The sequence below is a fragment of the Struthio camelus genome, chromosome 22, assembly GCF_040807025.1.
Source record: "Struthio camelus isolate bStrCam1 chromosome 22, bStrCam1.hap1, whole genome shotgun sequence".
Classification (NCBI taxonomy): domain Eukaryota; kingdom Metazoa; phylum Chordata; class Aves; order Struthioniformes; family Struthionidae; genus Struthio; species Struthio camelus.
Genome location: NC_090963.1, coordinates 3,445,290 through 3,464,769, shown reverse-complemented (window position 1 = coordinate 3,464,769; position 19,480 = coordinate 3,445,290). Strand labels below are relative to the sequence as shown.

Genomic DNA, 19,480 nt, shown 5'->3' with positions numbered 1-19,480 from the left:
GTCCAAGCCTCTGCAGAGGCTAATCATTGATTTTATTTTCTCCTCTCTCCCTGGCTTGCACACTTATTGCCCTCAATAATCTTTGCGTTTGCCCTGATGAATTATTGAGCATGTAACGGGGCAAGGGAAGACTAGCCATCCCAGCTCAGTCACCTTGCAAACAAACACTCCCAAGAGCATAACAGGAGTCAGTTTGCCCCCGGCTTCTGATTTAGCATTGGGAGCATGGGAAACTGATCCAGCAACTCGCAAAACCCCTTTACTCTGCCTGTGCCCTTTCCTCACCATCCCTTTAGATATGGGTGTTATTGCTGTGATGTGGAGAAGAGCAGTGGGTGCGTGATTTTCCCTAATGGGAGGTTTGGAGGAGCAGAACTCAAGGAGTTTATCCTATCTTGCAAAAGCGCCATGAGTTATTCAGTCACCTGGAAAGGAAACATGATTTCCGCACAGTGTGTGTTTTTTTGTTGTTGCTGTTATTTCTTCGGCTGTTTTTTTTCCCCCTCTTTTCCCCTGAAGCCTCTAGAAAGTTTGCAATGTGTTTTTGTTAAATCCGCTACATGTAAGGGCCTGAATCCCAGCTTTGGCAGCATTTTATTGTTGGCAAGCAGTCCTCAACTGGCACTGGCTTCTTCCCTTGCCGAAAGTCTGCCTCTTTGCACCTGGGAAGAGGAGGGTTCTGCAAGACCATTCTGGAGTCTAGTTGATGCTTAGAGATCAGGGTCAGGGTCACAAGCAATAAAGTCTGTTTTTTTTCCAAATGTATGTCCAAGTACAGTCTGCATTGATGCATCGATCCCATGGCAGGAGTAGGGTAAGCACAGGAGGGTAGAACTGGAAATTGTTGTTGCTGCTTAAGGTCAAGGAAAATCACCAGATTTTTACAAGGATCTTTCATTAATATCCAGTGAAATGAAAGAGCTGAGTGAAAACGAAAGAAGGGGCATGTGAAGTGAGGGACGGGACTCATCTCTCTCTTGTGATATACACTGTCTTTGTCAGGCTGGCTGAAAACACCCTCATCTCAGTAGTATGTCTTATCTGCCCATCCCCTTGGCCTTAAGCCTGGCATAGCCTTTTGGGTGCAGTGTTCCCTGTCTGCACTCCTCATTAGGGAGAAGCACTGCTGTCCTCCCAGCTGCCCTGGAAAGGCGACTGAGGGGGACCCAGTGGCTTTCCTTCCCTTCGCCTCCGTGCTATTTGTCCTGTCTGCTGCTTTTCTGGCACTGCGAGGAGGCACACGGCCACAACTTCCTGCTGTCAGGAACCCAACCCATTGCAAATGTGGCCTATTTTATTGGGATTTTGAAAGTGTGGTTCAAAGGGAACAGCTGAGGCCTGTGGGGGGTCACAGAGCTTGTATGGAACCGGAGCCAGCTGTGCCGTCGCCCCGGCCCCAGGCAGGCTCTGCTCCAGGGCATGGGCCCTTCATGAAAGAGGTGGGGATCAGTGCTGATGAATCCGCTCTCCTCCAGCCTTGGTAGAAAGAGGGAGTGCTCAGCACACCTACAGCCAGGCAGCCGTGAGACGGGTGGCAGGTTGTTCCCAGGGCCTTTGCTACGTGATTGCTTTTGCTCTCCAGCAAGCTCCCACATGCTTTGTAAGGCTCTAAACACTTGAGAGCCAGACTGCTTGGCAAAGCTGTTGCTCTCCTCTGCAGGTGTGGGCAACTCTGAAAGATGCTTTCTCACTTCCAGAGTAGAAGGAGCAGAGTATGCTGCAAAGCAAGTTGGAGACATCTCCCCTCTCCCCGTCTACTCATTGTTTCCTCAAATCCCAGCATAGCATTATCCAGTCCAGCCCTACTCTGCACTCAGTGCCCTCATTTCTTTAGGATGGCCACTGTGGAACAGCAGGTCCCCCTACACACAGGCCACACTGGTCTCAGAAAGGTGTTACTCAGTGTCTTACTGCCTGGACATCCTTTTCCTGAGGCCAATGACTCCAGGAAGCATGGGAAAACACAGTCCAGCTGTGACTACCTCAGAGCAGGAACATCACTTTTCTCCATTTTCAGAAAGGACGTTATTCATGGCAGTACTGGCCCTATCCACATTGTGACTGGCAACATGCTACCCTGTCAGCTCAGCTTCTGAAGGCTTCATGCATGCAAGCACATGAGGGCACTAGTGCTTTGCTGTGGCTGTAAGCAGCGCTGAAAACATTCCTCAGCACCCAGCCCCAGCGGCAGGGTGTGGGGCAAACCAGGGCTTGACTCAAGGAAGGGGGCAAGTCCACACAAAGCTCTAGAGGCTGAGTTTCGGTCTTGATTGCTGCTGACTGTGGTCAGCTGATGGCGTCTCGGGGCACGCTGGATTGTTGAGGCTTGTCCTCAGGGTCACAGGCTTGACATGGAGGGAAGGAGGAGGGGAGAAAGAAGAGGCTTAGATGAGAAGTCAGCACTGAGGTCAGACAGAGCACGGTAGACATGGAGTGAGGGGGCTACACGGAAGCTTGCCGAGAAGACTTGCATTTTCCAACACTTGTATGCCTGTGAAAATGCAGGAAGGAGATTTCTCTTGCCCATGTTCATGGGTAGAAGTCACAATGCACATCTCTGGGGTTGTGGGGGCCAAGACTGAGGAGTTAATGTTAGCCTTGCACTCAGCGGTCCTGTTCATCCACTGGAAGAATAGGGTAGGGGTGATTAGCAACAGTACAGATGTCATCACACTGAAATGAGACATTTCAGAAATGTTCTGTCTCCTCTCATTTAGAAGATGCTGTCCTGCTTCTCTTGCCATCCTTCTTTTTCTTTCCGCAAACTCTTTCTCTTTCATCAGGCTTTCATCTTCCTCACTCTTTGTACATCTTTTCTTTTTCCTTTACCTCCTCTTTCTTTTCTTCTGTCTCCCAGAATACATCCAATTTCACATTCTGCCAGAAGGGGTGAGCAAAACCCGCTTTTCTTGTTCTCACCACTTTGCTTCTCCATTGTATTATAAATACTGGCTATATAATTACTAGAGCATTAGCTCTAAACATACAGATTAGGGCAAGACACAGCGGCAGCCATAGATGAATTTCAGGGTTGGTCTGGTGAGAGACATTTTTCTCCAGTTGTTGGGGGAGGAATCAACTGAGACAGAGTAGCCGTTGTGAAAACCAGCCATCACTTTTCCCCAGCACCTTTCATCTTTACTCCACCATATCAAGATGGAAGTTTCCTAAACACAGCCACTTCTGGGCCACAATCACATACAAAAGATCTAGGTTATGCAGGCAGATCATCCAGAGTGTATGGACACTGCCATAATCCTACTCTTAGTAAGGAGCTATTGCTAGTCTGAAATCAGTCTGCTAGTCTGCTTGGTCTTTGCAGCTCATTTAATTCCTGATGCACCTCCAGAAGGATTAAATGGATGTCTGAGTGTGTGTTAACATATGTTAGTACATGCTGTGCTGATAAATGACTGTGCCTTTGTATGGCTACAGATACACAAGCTTTCTGTATATTTACAATAACTGATTTAGTGCCTTCCAAAGTTGAAGGCAAAAGGAAAGGAAGTATTCTTTGTCCAGTCTTCTGCCTGTTGGTGATCATGAACCTTAAGCTGGCTCCAGAGCACTGAGGATGGTCATGATGAAGAGTTGTCCAGTGAGATTGAACATCAAGAGTGGAAGCGGGTGGTGGTGTTTATCAACAGGAATGAAGGTGCTAGTTGTTGCAAAGAAGACTTTATCATCCCTGGTTCAGGGCAGTTGCAGAAAGTACTGCAATGAGCCCAGTCAGCCCTGATAAGGGCTGCCACAGATTGGCATCCTGGGTTGCTGTTGGCCCAAATGGTCTTTATAGATAAGGACTATGCATCAGCTGGTCCTCAGGGGCTTGACAGCTCTTCAGAAAACAGGAAGGCAGAGACCTGGGGCCATGGGGCTAGGAGGATCTCTAGTTAATAGGTCATGAATATGATGCCAGAAATGAGCACTGTCTTGCAGCCTAATCCGCATGTGGAGCAGCTGGAATTCAGGATGTAGCCATAAACTGTTCTTTGATCAGCCATGATAGGAAGAAGCACATAGAATAAAGGAGTTCATGGGCCCGATATTGAAGAAGCTTTCTTTTCTTCTCTTGCGCTGTCTCAGAAATATATTCATGTCTTTCTGTGTCATTACAGGGCTGCAAGCTCAGATTGTCTTAGTCAATGACACCGTCTCGGGGTTCATCGGGTCAGATGTGGTCCTGCACTGCAGCTTCACCAATCTGCTCCCCAATGTGAAGATCACACAGGTCACGTGGCAGAAAGCCACCAATGGCTCCAAGCAAAATGTGGCCATCTACAACCCTGCCATGGGGGTCTCCATCCTGTCTCCCTACAAAGAGCGGGTAACTTTCCGGAACCCTTCCTTCAAAGATGGCACCATTCAACTCTCTCGGCTAGAGCTGGAGGATGAAGGAGTTTACATCTGTGAGTTTGCTACCTTCCCAACTGGCAACCGGGAAAGTCAACTGAACCTCACTGTGCTGGGTAAGATACTGGACGGACTTTTTACTGTGAACCATTGCCTCCAGTTAAAGAGATCTGGTGGAGTCTGAGACTCATGTCCTGGGAGCTCAGGGCAGAGGTGAATTTTGGGTATACATTTTACCTACAATGCTCTTTCAAGTTGACCATAAGGAGGTGCAGAACAGGGAAAGCAGGGTGACTGGATTAACTCTCTGGTTCACTGAGCTATCCCAGGAACATCACTTCCTGTTTCCCAAACTCTTAAGGTAGGGGCAATAACAATGATCTGTTCTCCGAGAGTTTGATGAGGCTTAATGTGCTGGTGCCTGTCAGGTGAACAGAGGTAAAAGATGCCAGAGAGATCCTAAGCACAAGGAGAGTTCCTCCATGGAGTTTAGGGGTATGAGTTAGGGTATGAGTTAGGGTTATGAATTGACCCCATCCAAGGTCTACATGGTTCACTTGTTCTCCAGTTTGAGTTCCTCTCTAACATAGGGCTGAAAACCTATGGAAGGAAAGGTATGACTCCATTCTGTAGCACTGCATCTAGTGTATCTCCACCATTCTTTCCCCCCAATTTGCATCAGCTGTGGATTGACCAGAAGGTCTGTCACAGGCTCAGTGGTGCCGGATGTGTCTTGTGTTGGAGCAGAGAGGATAGCATTGTTTTTCTAACCATCCTTTTGTGCCCTTTTCTTCTCCTCCTCCTCCTTTCTTGCACCTCCTTGTAGCCAAACCCACAAATCGGATGGAGGGCACCACCCGACCACTTATTGCTAAGTCTGGCAGGACAGAAAAGATCTTGGTGGCTACTTGCACCTCCTCTAATGGGAAGCCCCCCAGCACTGTCACTTGGGATACCAAGCTCAAAGGGGAAGCAGAGTTTCAGGAGATTCGGAATAGCAACGGGACCTTCACAGTGATCAGCCGGTACCGGCTGGTGCCAAGCCGGGAGGCCCATCGGCAGCAGCTCATGTGCGTGGTGAATTATCAGCTGGACCGCTTCACTGACAGCATGACCCTCAACGTACAGTGTAAGTGAGCATGGGCAGGGCTGGAGAGCAATGCTCCGCTGTTGATCCCCGGGGCAGAGGATAAAGCCCAGCCAAAGAGGATTTTTTTCTAAAGGGAGGATGCTGCTTGGGTGGCGGGGTTGCGTTGGGTGCTGCTCTTTTTCTGGGGAGTTGAAAATGAAGCAATCCCTTGGAATAATCATATGCTTTCCCTTTCTCACACCTTCTTTCCCTCTCTGCCTTTGCTATGTCATTTTGTTCCTCCCCTTCCCTCTTTCATTCATCCTCTCTCATATTCCTTGTCCTGTATCTTTTCCACCTTTCAATCCCTCTCCTTCTCCTATCCCTGTCCCCTCAACTCCTCCTATTTAATTCCTCCTCCTTCTTTTTCCATAACTTTCCTCTCCTTTTCTGTCCTGCTTTCTCTATCCTTTTCTTCCCCTTGCAGATGAGCCAGAAGTCACTATTGAGGGCTTTGATGGCAACTGGTTTCTCAATCGGAAGGATGTAAAGCTGATATGCAAATCTGATGCCAACCCCCCAGCTCACACCTATGAATGGAAGCTGTAAGTGGTCTACAGTCCTCCTACCCTCAGCAGCACACTTAATCTTCATCCAGGATCGAGGAACCTCTGTAGAAACCTCAGTCGTCTTCTGGTCCATCCTTAGACTAAGAGCCCAGTCCCATGACTGTTAGTGGTGTCCCTCCAAGGTGAAACCTGCACATGTGAGAGGAGAGCCGGACCCTTGTAGTGGCTGGAGCTGTGCTTCTTCCAGAAGCTCAGAATTGGCTTTGGTTCCCTGGCACATCCCTGTTAGGGAGCCTTCATTGCAAGCAGGATTGAAACTAATTTCTAAATTTGCAAACAAGGAAGCTCTTTCCCTTCAGCCTTGGCCTTTCCAGCTCACCCACTCCTGGCCATCCTCTGAAGTTGAGCTTGTCAGATCCAAACAACTCACTACCCCAGGCTTGCTCCCCTGCCAGCCGCATCCAGAGGGCAGCCAGTGTTGGCGAGGGAGGCCGTGGAGTGTTTGCAGTGACTGGGGATAGCGGGCTTGTTTTGAGTGAATGGGCTTTATCAGCAGTTCCGCGAGGCCCACAGCCTCAAGCTGACACAACTGGGACTGGAGTTTGGCTTGAGCCCCACACAGCCGCCTCGCCTTGGGACAGACAGTGGTTATCCCCTACCCTTCAGCTGGTTCTTCCCCATGGCATCATCCAGTTCCACTGGAATAATATTCTCCCCTGGTAACGTGGGGCAGCTGAGATGTGGTAAGGTGAACGATTTGCCCAGAATCACTAAGTGCTTCAGTAGCAGACCTAGAAAAAGAGCCAGGACTTTCCCTTCTTAGAGGGGTTCAAATACTGCAAAACCCCTTTGTATCTGAAAAAATCTTTCCCTGGAATCAGCCCTGGCTATAACTAGGAGCTCCCCTTTGGAGCAGTCATCCCTACATGTCAGACATTAAACAGAAGCAGTTCTAGCTCCACCAGGATTTCAGCTTTTGGCTGAATACACTAAAGGGACTGAGAAGTGAGCAAGAGGTATCTGGGGAGTCAGATGAGAATTGATGGAACCTGAGGTGGTTCTCTCTCCCTCTTTCTTTTTTCTATAAGCACTCATGTAGCTTAAAAAAAAAAAAAGATCAAATGGATCCTTTCTGCTTTTCAGCTAGCATTTGTCATCAACAAAGAGGCTCTCAGAATGGCTTTTCAAGGAGCCAGGCATATTCTCTCTCATTTCACTTCCCAGATCAAACTGTTCACAATACAAGTCTGAAGAGGATTGTTTTTCTTGCCTTTTTTAAGTTCTCCTCTCTAGCTCTCTCCCTCCGTTGGTTCTGCCAGTTGTAGTTAAAACTCCAAGGGGGCTCTCCTCACAACATTGCCAGGAAAGCGTTGGAGGTAAAGATGCCCCTTGCAGCACCCAAGGCAGAAGAGATGCCAGTTTAGGCGACTTTGGGGTAGCAGGGCTGGCAAACTGAGCTGACACGAGCCCTGTGAGATGGAGCTGGGGGATGGAAGACAGGTTTTGTCTCTGTTTTTGGGCAGGTCACTTTATTCCTTTGTTCTGCTATTCCCCATATGCAGGGCTCTTGCTGGGTGCCTGAGCACCAGAGTCTCTGTGGCAGAAGCGCTCGCACTGTGTATAGTGACAGCCAGGGGCCCAAGCAGCCCCTGATCTCATTTGGGGTATCCAGCTCCTGCGATGATAGTGATGCTGAGGGCAGGCTGAGAGCCAAAGCACAAGGTAAACAGGTGCCAGGTGATGTTTCTGTAACCCAGGACAGGAGAGAGAGTGAGTTACCAGCTAGTCTCTAAGCACAGCAGGGGAAGCAGGAGTCAGGACTTTGCAGGTCTGAGTACAACACTTAGTTTGGACACCAAGGTGACACACTGCAATGCCAGTGAATCCAGCTCTGGCGGAAATGATTCTTGGGAACAGTGCATCTTTAGGCCAGGCACCAAGTCAGTTCCTACGCGCTTTTGTGACTGATTTTTTTTTTTTTTAACACTAGAAAGAAGGGTTTTCCTATTGATTTTCTGTGAGCTGTGTGTGAGTCTCTCTGTCTGTCTTCAGCCTGCTGTCCTGACAAGGGTTTCTTAACTTACAGTTAAGAGGCTGGGAGTACAGTACTTCTCTTTGAGAAGGAGCTGTGGGGAGAAAGAAGAGAAAAATGGAGAGAGAGCATAGAATTAAAAAGTATAGGCTTCTAAGCCCAATAGCGTTTCGATCCAATTCCCAAACCTCTCGCTGTCTGCATGCTTGGTGGGTCAGTTAGGACTGAATATAGGATTATTGACCTGAGAGAGGATGGAAAGGGTAGATGGAGTGTAGCTGGAGGTAAGGGGAAAGGACGTGAAAGAAGAGGAAAGAAGGAGAGAGTGAGACGAGGTGAGACTGAAGGAAAAAGAGAAGGGAAAGAAAGGAGGAAGAAAAAGCTGGGGCACAGAGTTGCCTCCTGGCTCTTTCAGCCCAGGCTGCTGCTCTCCTGTTCTTGGCCCCAGGCTGCCTGTGAGCAGGGCCCTGGGAGGCAGAGGCGGACCAAGGAGACGGGACGAAAACCTGATAGATAATTGCACAGCTGCCAACCACCTAGGCAAGTGGGGAGGTGGTGCAAGGAGGTAAGGAACAGCAATAAGATCCAAGGCCATCTTCTCCTTCCCCCAGTGCCACTTTAGTGGCACAATGTCAAACCGATTCCCCATTCCCTTGGCAGGACCCTGCTGGGCAGCCAGAGAAATAGCCGCCAGGCTTATCAGTTTACCCACATACTCATATATGCCTCTTTCCATTGCTGGGGGTCAGGCAGCAATTGCTGCTGGTGACAGTTTGCTCCTGCCTGGAAGGTGAAAAGCAGCCCCTGTTTCCTCTCCTCTCGTTTGGATGGTAATGAGCAATAGTCAGGGGAGTCGTTAGAGGAAGCAGTAGCATCCCACCGCCTCATCTTACAAGGTGCTCAGTTTCTAGATGTGCCCTTGACTTTGTGGATTCACTCAGAGGACCAACATTAGGAGACTCTGTTTTTCCATCAGCTTTGGGATTGCTGGCTGGGTATAGCTGGGAAAGAATGCCCCTTTTTCTGAATAATGTGTTTGCTACATGTATGTGCCTATGTGTATATATAGACATGTAAAACACGTGCAGTTAGGCACTTCTCTACAAACATAATTATACCCCATGATTCCCTTTTGTTTCCTACAAATTGCTGACAATATGTGAACATTTTTCTTGGGAGGAGGGGAAAGAATTACTCGAGTAATTTTTAATTGCTTAAGAGAAGTAATTACTTTACTTTGCTTCAGTAATTAAGAATAACCAGGCCATGTGTGCCTTTTCCTAACACAGTCTCTTTTTTTTTTTTTAAATCTGCCTTTGTTCATGTATTCTGTGCATCTCCAGACTCAGTTTTGCATTATTCCAGTTTTAAACTTATCTGACTCCTCTGACATGGGCAGGCCAGAGACAGCAGGGCTGTAAATCAGCAGTGCTCTACTCAGGCTAGAGTTGCAGGTAACACGGGCTGATCAGCTGCACAGGAGAGTTACATGGGCAGGAAACTGAAGCAAAGCAGGGTCAAGCTGGTGTCTCATTCCTGCATTGTCTATCAAATGGAAAGTCAGGGATGGAGAAATGCTCTGAAATGAGCCTACCAGAGGTGAGCCAGCTGAAACAAAACAATGATGTAGCCATCTCACCCTAAGCTACCACCCATCTGGAGACTGTGCTGGGAACCAAACTGCTTTAAGGCTCCAAGTATCTTTTCTACAGAGGGGAGAACATATAGACTGAAAGTTCTCCATACTGCCTTAACCAAATGCAAGGGGCTGTGTGTGATCCCTATACCTCAATGTCCCTGGTAATCACAGAGAAGGTTAAAAAAAACTAAAATGCAAGTTGACCAGAACAGCCAAGCTGCTGTTGCTCTCAGCACTTCACTGCTCTGAAGCAGTGGTTTATGGGCCACTACAGTAGAGAGTTTGAGGAGGGTCCATATAAACAACCTGATTCTCATCATACAGCAAATTTACCCTGAAGACACTCCACTCTTTCCTGTAATGCTGCAGTGCAGGGGGTTGGTTTAAAGCCTTACAACATTAATGAGTATTTTCCAGCCAGCACCACTGTGTTCTGGACCTACCTGAGGGCAAGAGCAGAGCCAACATGTCACCGTCACTGTACAATGCTTCTCGACCCCCCCGAGTGCTATCTCTGGGGTCAGCCATGATCTTTCTTCCCCCCTAGGCCAAACGGGACTCTGCCAGGGAGCGTGGAAATCCAGAACAACACCATCTACTTTAAAGGGCCTGTTTCCTACAGCATGGCCGGCACCTACATCTGTGAAGCCTCCAATGCCATCGGTACACGGTCAGGCTTGGTGGAAGTCAATGTCACAGGTAGGAAAAAACTTGGTGTACACTGTAAGAGAGAGGAGGAGATGCTGGGGAGAGGGGAGTGTGAGCTGCTGACAAACTACCAGTTAGTTGTATCTTCTTCTGTCATGAACATCAGCCTCTCTTTCTAGGCGTGGGGAGTTTCTTGATGCAAAGTGTGCAGTGAAGTTCTTTGTTTTGCGTTGGTTTTGGACTCATTTGGCTTGAATTTTATCTCCTTTCCTCTTATTCTCTATTTCTGTCTTACACCAAGATGCGTTTGATCTCATTCCCCCGTCTTCTTTTCTGCTTTGGATTCACAGAGATCATTGGACTTGTTGAAAGCTAAGAAGTGTCAGGGAGAAATTTGTTGGAAGGCAGGAAAAGGAATAGGACAAGGGCTTACTGCCACTGAGGCGGTAAAGCATGAGATGGACGAGTCATTTGTTCAGGTGTTTTGTGGTTCTGACTTTAGGCAACACAGACGATTTCTCATTTGTGCTCCTTCTAATCCTCTATTTGTGCACTTGCTAACCTGGCTGTCACAAATTGCTCAGAGGCAGGCTGTGAGGACATGAACAGCTTTGGACTTCAGAAAAGAGTAACATCACAAGATGCAGGCAACAGGGAAGTGATGTTATGTGATGTCATATGGGACAGAGGGAAAGGATTTGATTACTTGCAAATCAGGGTAGCCACAGGAAGGAGAAAAAGATATGTGGATATGCATAGGTATTATCAGAAAGAGAAGTGATGTGAAGAAATGGGTCAAAAGGAGGAAATAATATATGGCAATAGCCTGATTTCAGAGAGACAAAGGGATATTGCAAGGCATCACCACAGAAAAGAAGTGGCTCTCAGTGCTTTGAGAGCAGGGAAGGAGAACTTACCCCACTCCTAGGAGGTAAAAAGAATGACACTTGTCATTAGTAGGCTAAGGACAGCTAGGCAGCGACTAGGTCTCCTGAGAGAGATGGAGGTATCTCTTGCAGCAGTGAGCTGGTGGCACAGAAGGGAAGGTGCCACGCTGTCGTGGGCTCTAGGCTCACGGCAGATACAGCAAGGAGCCGCCAACTGAGCAGCCCTTCACGGCTGGGAGACTTGATGGTGGCTGGAAAGACTCACTAGTGCTCTTCTTTGGACTCCCAACAGGCCAGCAGTGCTATTGGGGCTCAGCGCTGACTCCCTTTGGGGGCTCTCCGTACACCCCAAAATGAGACTGTTGTCGAGGGGGCAGGCAGCACAAACCATGCTCTGCACAAGGCCACGGCGCAGCTGGGCCCGTGGTGGGGACCGCGGGGACTGCAGCCCCGGACCTGCTCTCTCCAGGGAGAGCGCAGCCACCGTGGTCTGGAGAGCGACTGGCTCCTGCAAATACAACAAACAGCACGGGTGCTGCCCTGCCGCTAGCTCACAGACGGATGGGTAATGAGGCAGTCCGCTGACTAAGGACTTTCCCAAAGCACGGGGAATACAGAGCTGATGTGGTGAAAAGAAGCAGCGCTTTCTGCACTCCCAGGGCTTGGCAAAACCCAGGAGCAGTCTGGGTCAGCTCTCGGCCAGCGTGCAAGCACTGAAAGGCTCAGGGCACCGGTTCCAGGACTGTTAGACCTTCTTGCTGTCTAGCAGAGGGCAAACCACAGGGCTTGCCGTTCTCACAGCAGGCCACCTCTCTGAGATGACTTGTTCCTTGAAGAGTTGCCTAACCTGAGACAGACGAAGCTGGTCTCTCAGAAGAGCCAGCCTCCAACCCCATTGCACTTGCTCTCCTGCAGTGGTGAGTGCTGAGCTAGCTTAAAAGCAAGGCCTGGGCAGCTGACCTCCTGAAATTAGCAATAACATTTGTCATCCTCGTTGTCTCCAGTTCCCCTCTTCCGTAACATAGGGAAACCAGGCTAATTTTCCTCTTTCCAAGTGCTTGGAGGTCAATGGATGAGATGTGCTAATTAGATGCTAATTATCAAGTATTTATTTATGATTATTATCACTGTAGCAAGCCTTTAATTCACACCTCCTGTCCTGGATCCTTGCCTGCTGAGTTGTTCCTCGTATACGCTTTTCTCCGGGGGATTTTTCATTTGCTAGTCAATGAGTGGTGAAGTCCTTTGTTCAGAGCAGCCGCAGCCCAGCATCAGAGCGTCTGCCCTGCCACAGCGCCGCTGAAACACCAGAAGCCAGGGGGGTGGTCATGGCCCAAATCCCTTCAGCCACTAGCCACTTCACGTGAGTTGCCCACCAAAGGCATAGTATTGCTGGGACAGGGCAGACAACTGCCTGGTACAAACTGAGCAGACTTGCTTCCCATCAGCAATAGAAAACCATCCAAGACAATAACGAGCACCTTGGGTCACATTTGAAATAGTGATCAGAGAGAAAAAGCCTCCAGCTCTGTCCCCAGTTTAGGAGAAAGAGGTAGGATTCATCACAGATATTGCAGAAGACGTAGGGACGAGCAGGCTCTCTTTAGCAGTGTTTCATTTTACGTTTCCGTTGTAGCCCATACATCCGTTTCTAGCTGTCTTTCTATCTGCGCAGCCTCCTGCTGTCTCTTGCTCTGTCAGGCCACACGCTCTCAAACAGCACAGTCCTCCCTCCATCTTTCCTGCTGCCACCTGCAGTCGTTGCAGCCGTCTCAGCGCAACGCTAGCCGCGTAGCCCAAGCGGCTGCGCAGGTCCTCCCGCGTGGGGCACAGACCCCTCCGGGCCTCAGCACATCTCCCCATTCCTGGCGGTTTTTCAGCGGACTGAGAGAGCATCGTTGTCGCACGGGATCTGCCCGGCGCTGGCAAGGACAGCGGGGGCTGGCAAGGTTTCTAGGGAATGAGTTTGGACTGATGCCTGCCTGTAATCTGAATGTATTCCCAAAGGTCTGAATTGTGGGGCTGAGGTTAAATGAGAGGGAAGGAGGGACACACCAGCAGCTGCCACGCTAGGAGGGATTAGCAGCCAACTCGTTAGGCCAGGGCTCCACCAAGTTTAAAAAAAAAAACCTTTTAATAATTCATGGGATCTGAAAATGTTTATTCAGTTCCCCCTAAGGACCGATTAGGCCAGGGCTGGGGAGGGCTCAGCCGGCCTCGCTCAGCTATTACAGGTACATTTGTTTGGGTCTTGCAGGCAATTTAGGGATTGTCAGTGGACCACAAAACCTCTTTCAAGAGCTGCATGCAATAAATGGAGTTCAATCTAGTGAGCAGCCAGCCTTGGGAGAGAGAAAAAAAAAAAGAAAGGCGGCTAATGCAGAGAAAATCCTGCAGTGACCTTCCCCCTGCTGCCTGCCCTGGTGCCTTTCTCACACACACAGACCTTCGCTCCCTCTCCTGCCACCCCAGCATCCTTCCTCCCAGCCCCGGGCCCCGAGAGGAGGACCACAGGGTTAGCTCAGCTCCCCTCCTGGCAGGGAGGGCGATTTGTTCACGGGGAGAAGGCTGAGCGCTACTATTAGAGTTATAGCACATGAAAGAGATTGATAAGTGGAAATTTAATATTTTATTCCTGCAATCTGTTCCTGTAATAGCTTCTCTGGCCTTGCAGGACCTTTGTTAGTCGCAGCCAAGCCATGTAGTGTGACATGTAACTATTTATTAGAGGCGGTTGGATGGCACAACAAAAGGCTCTGGTTATAGACTGCCCGGGCCTGCACGCGTGTCCCTGCATGTCTGCACGGCTGCACGGCAGGCCTGCACAGAGACGTGGTCACCTGCATACACACGTCTGCGGATGACCCCTCTCTGTTTCCTGGCACACACGCCAATGAGCGTCCCCAGCCTGCGTGGCTGCACAAGGGGCCCTGCTGCACAGCCAGGTACCTGTATGCATGAACGCAAGAGCATCAGTGCACTTGCATGCGTGCACTTGCATGTATTTATGGAGATGTGTTTGGCTGTACGTGTTTGTGTGCACCTGCGTACACATACATGCTCCTGCACCTGTGCCCATGTGTACACCTAAACATCTGTGCGTGCAGTCGTGCACTTGTGAGTTGGCTGCAGCCAGAGCGAGCACAGGGAGAAAGATGTTAAAACACCTCTTCTCCCCACGGGCCTTCAAGCAGCAGGCAAACTTCAAAGCCAAAGGAGAACCACAGTGCTAGAGCTAAGTGGTGCTGGGAGAGTGCTGGGAGCAAAGCCTGTGCTGACATGACTACTGCTATCAGCTGCTGTGCTTCGGGGCTCCCACCGGTTTCCCGAGGCCCGGGAGGGGTTCCTTCCCTCCGAGATACGCAGGGCTCCTTCGGCTGCTCCCTTTGTGTACCCCCACCTCGGCAGCCCCCAGATTTCAAGGCGATACCGTGCACGTGTGCGCTGGGGAGAGGGTGGGTGTCCCGGCTGGAGGCCCTGTGCCCTTGCTCGCAGGAGGGCGGCTGCAGCCGCTCGGGACGTGCAAGCAGGCTGGTTCAGAGCCAAGCGAGAGGCTGCGGCTGCGAGGCAGCGAGGGGAGGAGGCGTTGGGAGAGCGAGGGGGGGGAGGCCGGCTGCCCCCTGTTTGCTTGGCTTGCAGCGGAGTTATTTACACACCACCAGTGATCTCATCGCAGCAAGGTCATTGCAAACAGCCCGTGGGGCTTGCTGGAGCCCTCTGCCATGCGAAGGCAGGCCCTTTTGTTGCAGGCTCCGAGCGCAAGGGAAAGGCCTTTCCGGGAAGCCTTAAACCCCAAGCCCATTAGCAGGTGCACCCAAAGCCAGGCCACCTGCCGGGTGGCGAGCCCGAGCCGGGCCACGCCAGCAAGCGCTCCATGCTCCTTTAGGTAGGCAGACGTAGGGCAGGGGGTAAAGAAGGGGAAGTCTCGGGCGGGGGGGGATGTCCATTTGATGCTCCTCTTCCAGATTTCTGGTAGGAGTGTCTACTGCAACCTGCCTGATGGCATCTGTGCCAACGGCCCCTGCGGGAGCAGCATTTGATTGACAAGCAATAGGTGACCTGACAGAGAGATTAAAACCTAAGACACATTTGGCATCTGGCCTAAAAGCCGTCGCACTCTGAAATGCCGGCAACAGCTGCTAAACTTCTGGATTAGTTTCCAGTGGTTTTTCCGCCCCCACTGCCTCCGCTTCCCCACTCCCACCTCCCTCCGGTACAAGGGCAGCAGAAATCCCACCGTAAGGAAGGGAAAGGCAGGAGGGAGAGGGGAGGCCGTTTCCACAAGCGCTGCCATGGCCGGCGTGCAGAGGTGCAAACGGAGAGGACAGCAGCACTACGGGGCTGCCCACCTCACAGCCCTGAGGCATCTCCCTGCCTCTGCCCACGCACGAGTCTGTCTAACAGAGCGGGTCAGACTTCTGGGATGATTTGCTGTGGACGGTACTTGCATGGAAAGGGTGCCATCAGCTCGCTTGTCTCTTAAAAAGAAATAACGATCGCTGCTGCGTTTGCGGAGAGCAGCTGGGAGCGGGGAAGCTCCACGGACCCATCAGCTTTCCTGGTGTCTTCAGCCCTAGGCAGGAGCTGGCACCGATGAGCATCTCATAAAAATTAAGTTTGCAGGGCGCATATCCCCAGGGACTCATTTGGCTGCGGCAGCTGAACCTGATCCAGGGCCAAATGCCCAGTGCCGCGGGAGGGAGGCTCCTGCTGGGAGCTGCCGCTCACCCCGGGCAGGGGCAGGGTGCAGGGTGCAGGGTGCAGGGTGCAGGGCAGGAAGGTCCAGCTGCCCATCGCAGAGCCCATTGCAAACTCCCATGGAGTTTGGCATTTTCCTCAAGGCCCCAGGCTCCTGTGAGGACCTTGGCTGGCGCCGGGTTTTTGCTTGGCCCTTCTGACTGAAGGGAAAAGGACGGAAATGCGGCTCAGGTTTAACAACAAAATGTGTCCACAGGAAGTAGTATCTTGTAAAATATCTAAGCAGTTTGCTGAGCAGAAGGGTATTTTTGAAAGGAGGTTTCCTGTGGATTTACATCTCATAGAAGAATTATTCAGTGTGTTAAAACATGTTGTTTCTGATCTGGGCGCTTCCTGCCCTGGGAATTGCCTCTTGTCTGTGTGTGGGTTCTCTGATGTCTAATAATGAGGTTTAGGTGCCACCTCTGCAAGAGGTCCCACCCCAGTTCTGTCCAGGAGCTTTACGACAGGGATAATTTTGGCTCTTTTTTCCTCTGTCAGACAACACTGAAATTGGCCAGCAAGGTTCAAAAAAAGCGTTAGAGGAGGGACTGATGGACAGGCAGCATGATCTGCATAGGTCTCATTTTTATTGGAAAACGGCCATTCAAATAGAAATGTGATTTTAAAAAAACATATTTTTGAAGCTACCCTTGTGCTGCGGAGGGCCTGGTTTGTCTCTGCAGCAGCAGCGCAGCTACGCTCCTGCTTGCTGCCAGCCCTGCTGCTTTGGGAATGCCTCTCCCAGTTGTGCCCTGGTAGGAGGGTGAAAACACCCCAGATAAAGCAGGTCCCCTCCTCTAGAAGACACCTTGCCTATCCGCAGCCCCGGCAGCGGGACGCCAGCGCAGTCTCCCTGGGGTGGAGGGGCAGGGACGAGGCAGGAGCCCTGGCAGCCCTCCGCCTCGCGTGGAGGGATCAAAGGGAAAACGTGCCCTCGGCCCAGTGCCAGAGCAAAGCTCAGGGCGACCCCTCGTCTCTCCGTGCGCCCAGCTGCCGCCCTGAGAGGTCTGGCTCTTGGCACGGGGACGGGAAGCCGGGCTGAATGCAACAGCTGGCAGAGCGGGGCAGGCGAGAGATAGTGTTGCTGCTTTAATTCCTATTCATACAGCACTCCCTGTTTTTATGAGGGCTAGGGGGGTAGCGGGGCGGCGGGGGGGAAGCTCTTTATACTGGCATTAAAGCCTAGCTTGTTCCCCCTCCCTCCGCTGCGCTGTCTCCTGTTTCTTCAGTCCACTTTTCACAGTGGCTTTAATTCTCTCCAGACTCTTCCTAATGGATTTTTCACATGGGGCCCCCAGCGCGCTCGGCGCTGCTGCTCAGGCATCGCACCGGTTTGCAAGCATTTCACACACCCCTCCAAACCAAAAAGAGGAGCCTTTCTTCCGTTTCCCCACTCTTTCCCCTTTCCCCCCAGGCTGCAGTTCCCATCTCTTTTACACCCCAGACGCAAAACTCGGTGGGCAGAGGGGGTAAACCCCGCTTCGTCAGGCCGGCAGCAGCGGCTGCGCGCAAAGGCGCACCGGACCTGTCCCGAGTCATTAATTAACTTGGCGGTTGAAAGTGGAGGAAGGAGGTAGCGGGCCCGGCTGGTAGGGCGCCAGGCTCCGTCTCGCAGCCGCTACCAGGCCTCGGGTGTCGGGCGGAGGTGGAGGATGCTCCCGCATCCTGGCGTGCAGCCCCCGGCGCCGCTGGGTTTGCTGGGCCGGGCTCGGGCTGGGGCTCGCAGGCGAGAAGGGCAGAGCTCGGGGGCCGGCGGTGGTCTGCACCGCCATCCAGCGGCAGTGGCCCGGGGGTGCCCTTCCCCGCTCCTGGCCGGCCTTCCCCTCCGCTTTCTGGGTCACTACCTCCTCCTTTTCATCCATTTTCTCTCCCTGTCGCCTCCTGCGCCCCCAGAGCCCCTGGCTTCGCCAGGCTTTGGGGGAGCGCGGCGGGCGGACGAGGGGAGAGCAAACTATTTGGGTAGGGAGCGGGGTGACTGGCTGCTAGCTTGCAATCTTCCCAACTTGTTTCTCCCTCTGTCTCTTCCCACAGTTCGGTTTTGTCTTCTCTGGCATGGGAACTGGGGCACCGCGAGGAGGTTGGGGATGGGCTCTGAGCAGAAAATAGTTTCTTCCTTGAGCAACGTGTGAAATCCAACACAGTGGCGTGTTAATTTTCGTGTCCACGGCGTTGGCAGTGGCAGGGGGTGGCATGTGGGCGAGTGCTATCCTGGGGGCGAGCAGCACAAAGGACACGAAAAATATATATATGTATGCAAGAGGTAGAAAACCATTTTTCCCCTCATTTCATGCCTGCAACCTGGGCTGTTAATGGAAAAATGGGCCAAGCTCTTTTTGAAGTTATGGACAGACCTCCCCTCTCCAATCTGTCTGTTTTCCAGAGCTGGGAGGCAGAGGAGGATCAGTTAGGGAGCCCGTGCCTCCCTCTCCCCCTTGGCATGCGTGCCACAGCTGGGTCTTTTCAGCGTGGGGTGCTGGCACCCCTGCTCCCGTGCACAAAAGCAACCTCCTCTGCTGTTCAGAAAAGCCTGGCAGCACTGGCTCCTGCCGGTGTAGTCTCTTTCTCCTCCTTCTGGCTGCGGGAGGGTGCCCTCCATCTGCCTGTCCCCCATCCTCTTTTGCCCACTTTGCTGCTGTTTGCCCCGTTTCAGACTCACAAGTTTTTGCTCAAGGCAAGTCAGCCTTGCAGAAACCAGGATGATGTTTGCTGGGATGATTCTGAGGAAAGGCAGGAATGGTTTGAAACAGCTCGCAGGCACAAGCAAAACCTTACGCCCCAAGGATCAGGCCAACGATTACTCCTAATTCAGTACTGTTGCCCAAAATCTGCAAAAAGACGCCTGGCTGCCAGCAGCAGAGTCCCGCAGGCTTGTGAAGAGGGGGCAGGAAGCAGCCTGCCTCATGTCCCATGTGAATTTGCTGCCTTTGCATCCCTCCCTCCCCATCGCCCCGTCCCGGCTGCTGCTCTGGGCGGGTGTGCTGAGATCGCTCGTCGTCCTGTGTCCGTCCTTAGCAGCGGGGGTAAAAAGCCAGGGCCAGCAGGCTGCAGGGCAGCAGTCAGAGCTTGCAGCCGTGAGCAGGGCTGGGAGACAGGCCTCGGGGTGTGGGAAAAGTGGTCCGAGCAAGGTGCACAAGGGCAGGCACGGAGCAGGCTTGAGCGTGGCCGGAGCAGCCCATGCTGGTCATACGATGCTGTTGGGCGCTGGCCTCCGCCCCCGCCGGGTCAGTCCAGAGCAGCTTCCTCGGGCCAGGCAACTCGATCTTCCCCCGTGTAACGGAGCGCGAGGCCTGACCCAGCGTCTCGGATGTTTGCATGGCAGGGGCACGTCCCGGGGCGGGCTGTGGGGGGCAGCGGGAGCAGAGGGCTGCCTGCCCACACGGCTGCCGCTTCTGCCCCCCTCTCTTCCCCCACTGCCCATCAGCAAACGCTGCTTTGGACGGCCTGGACCGCAGCCGGGGACGGAGGGCCAGGACACAGCGGGGACCCTGGGGACCCCTGGCCACAATCCAAACCCTCTTCCATCAACCCCCCCCCCCTGCCCCG

The 19,480-nt window shown here is 52.0% G+C and overlaps 1 protein-coding gene across 1 annotated transcript in view; it reads left to right on the top strand.

The window, feature by feature from the left end:
• The window catches only part of LOC104143524 (nectin-1-like), a 73,712-nt gene that overhangs the window by 45,274 nt on the left and 8,958 nt on the right, over positions 1 to 19,480 (top strand). The window contains exons 2-5 of the mRNA XM_068916715.1: positions 4,119 to 4,469; positions 5,180 to 5,482; positions 5,910 to 6,027; positions 10,210 to 10,361. Of these exons, the coding sequence (XP_068772816.1) occupies positions 4,119 to 4,469; positions 5,180 to 5,482; positions 5,910 to 6,027; positions 10,210 to 10,361 (924 nt within the window). The remainder of the gene's footprint in view (positions 1 to 4,118; positions 4,470 to 5,179; positions 5,483 to 5,909; positions 6,028 to 10,209; positions 10,362 to 19,480) is intronic.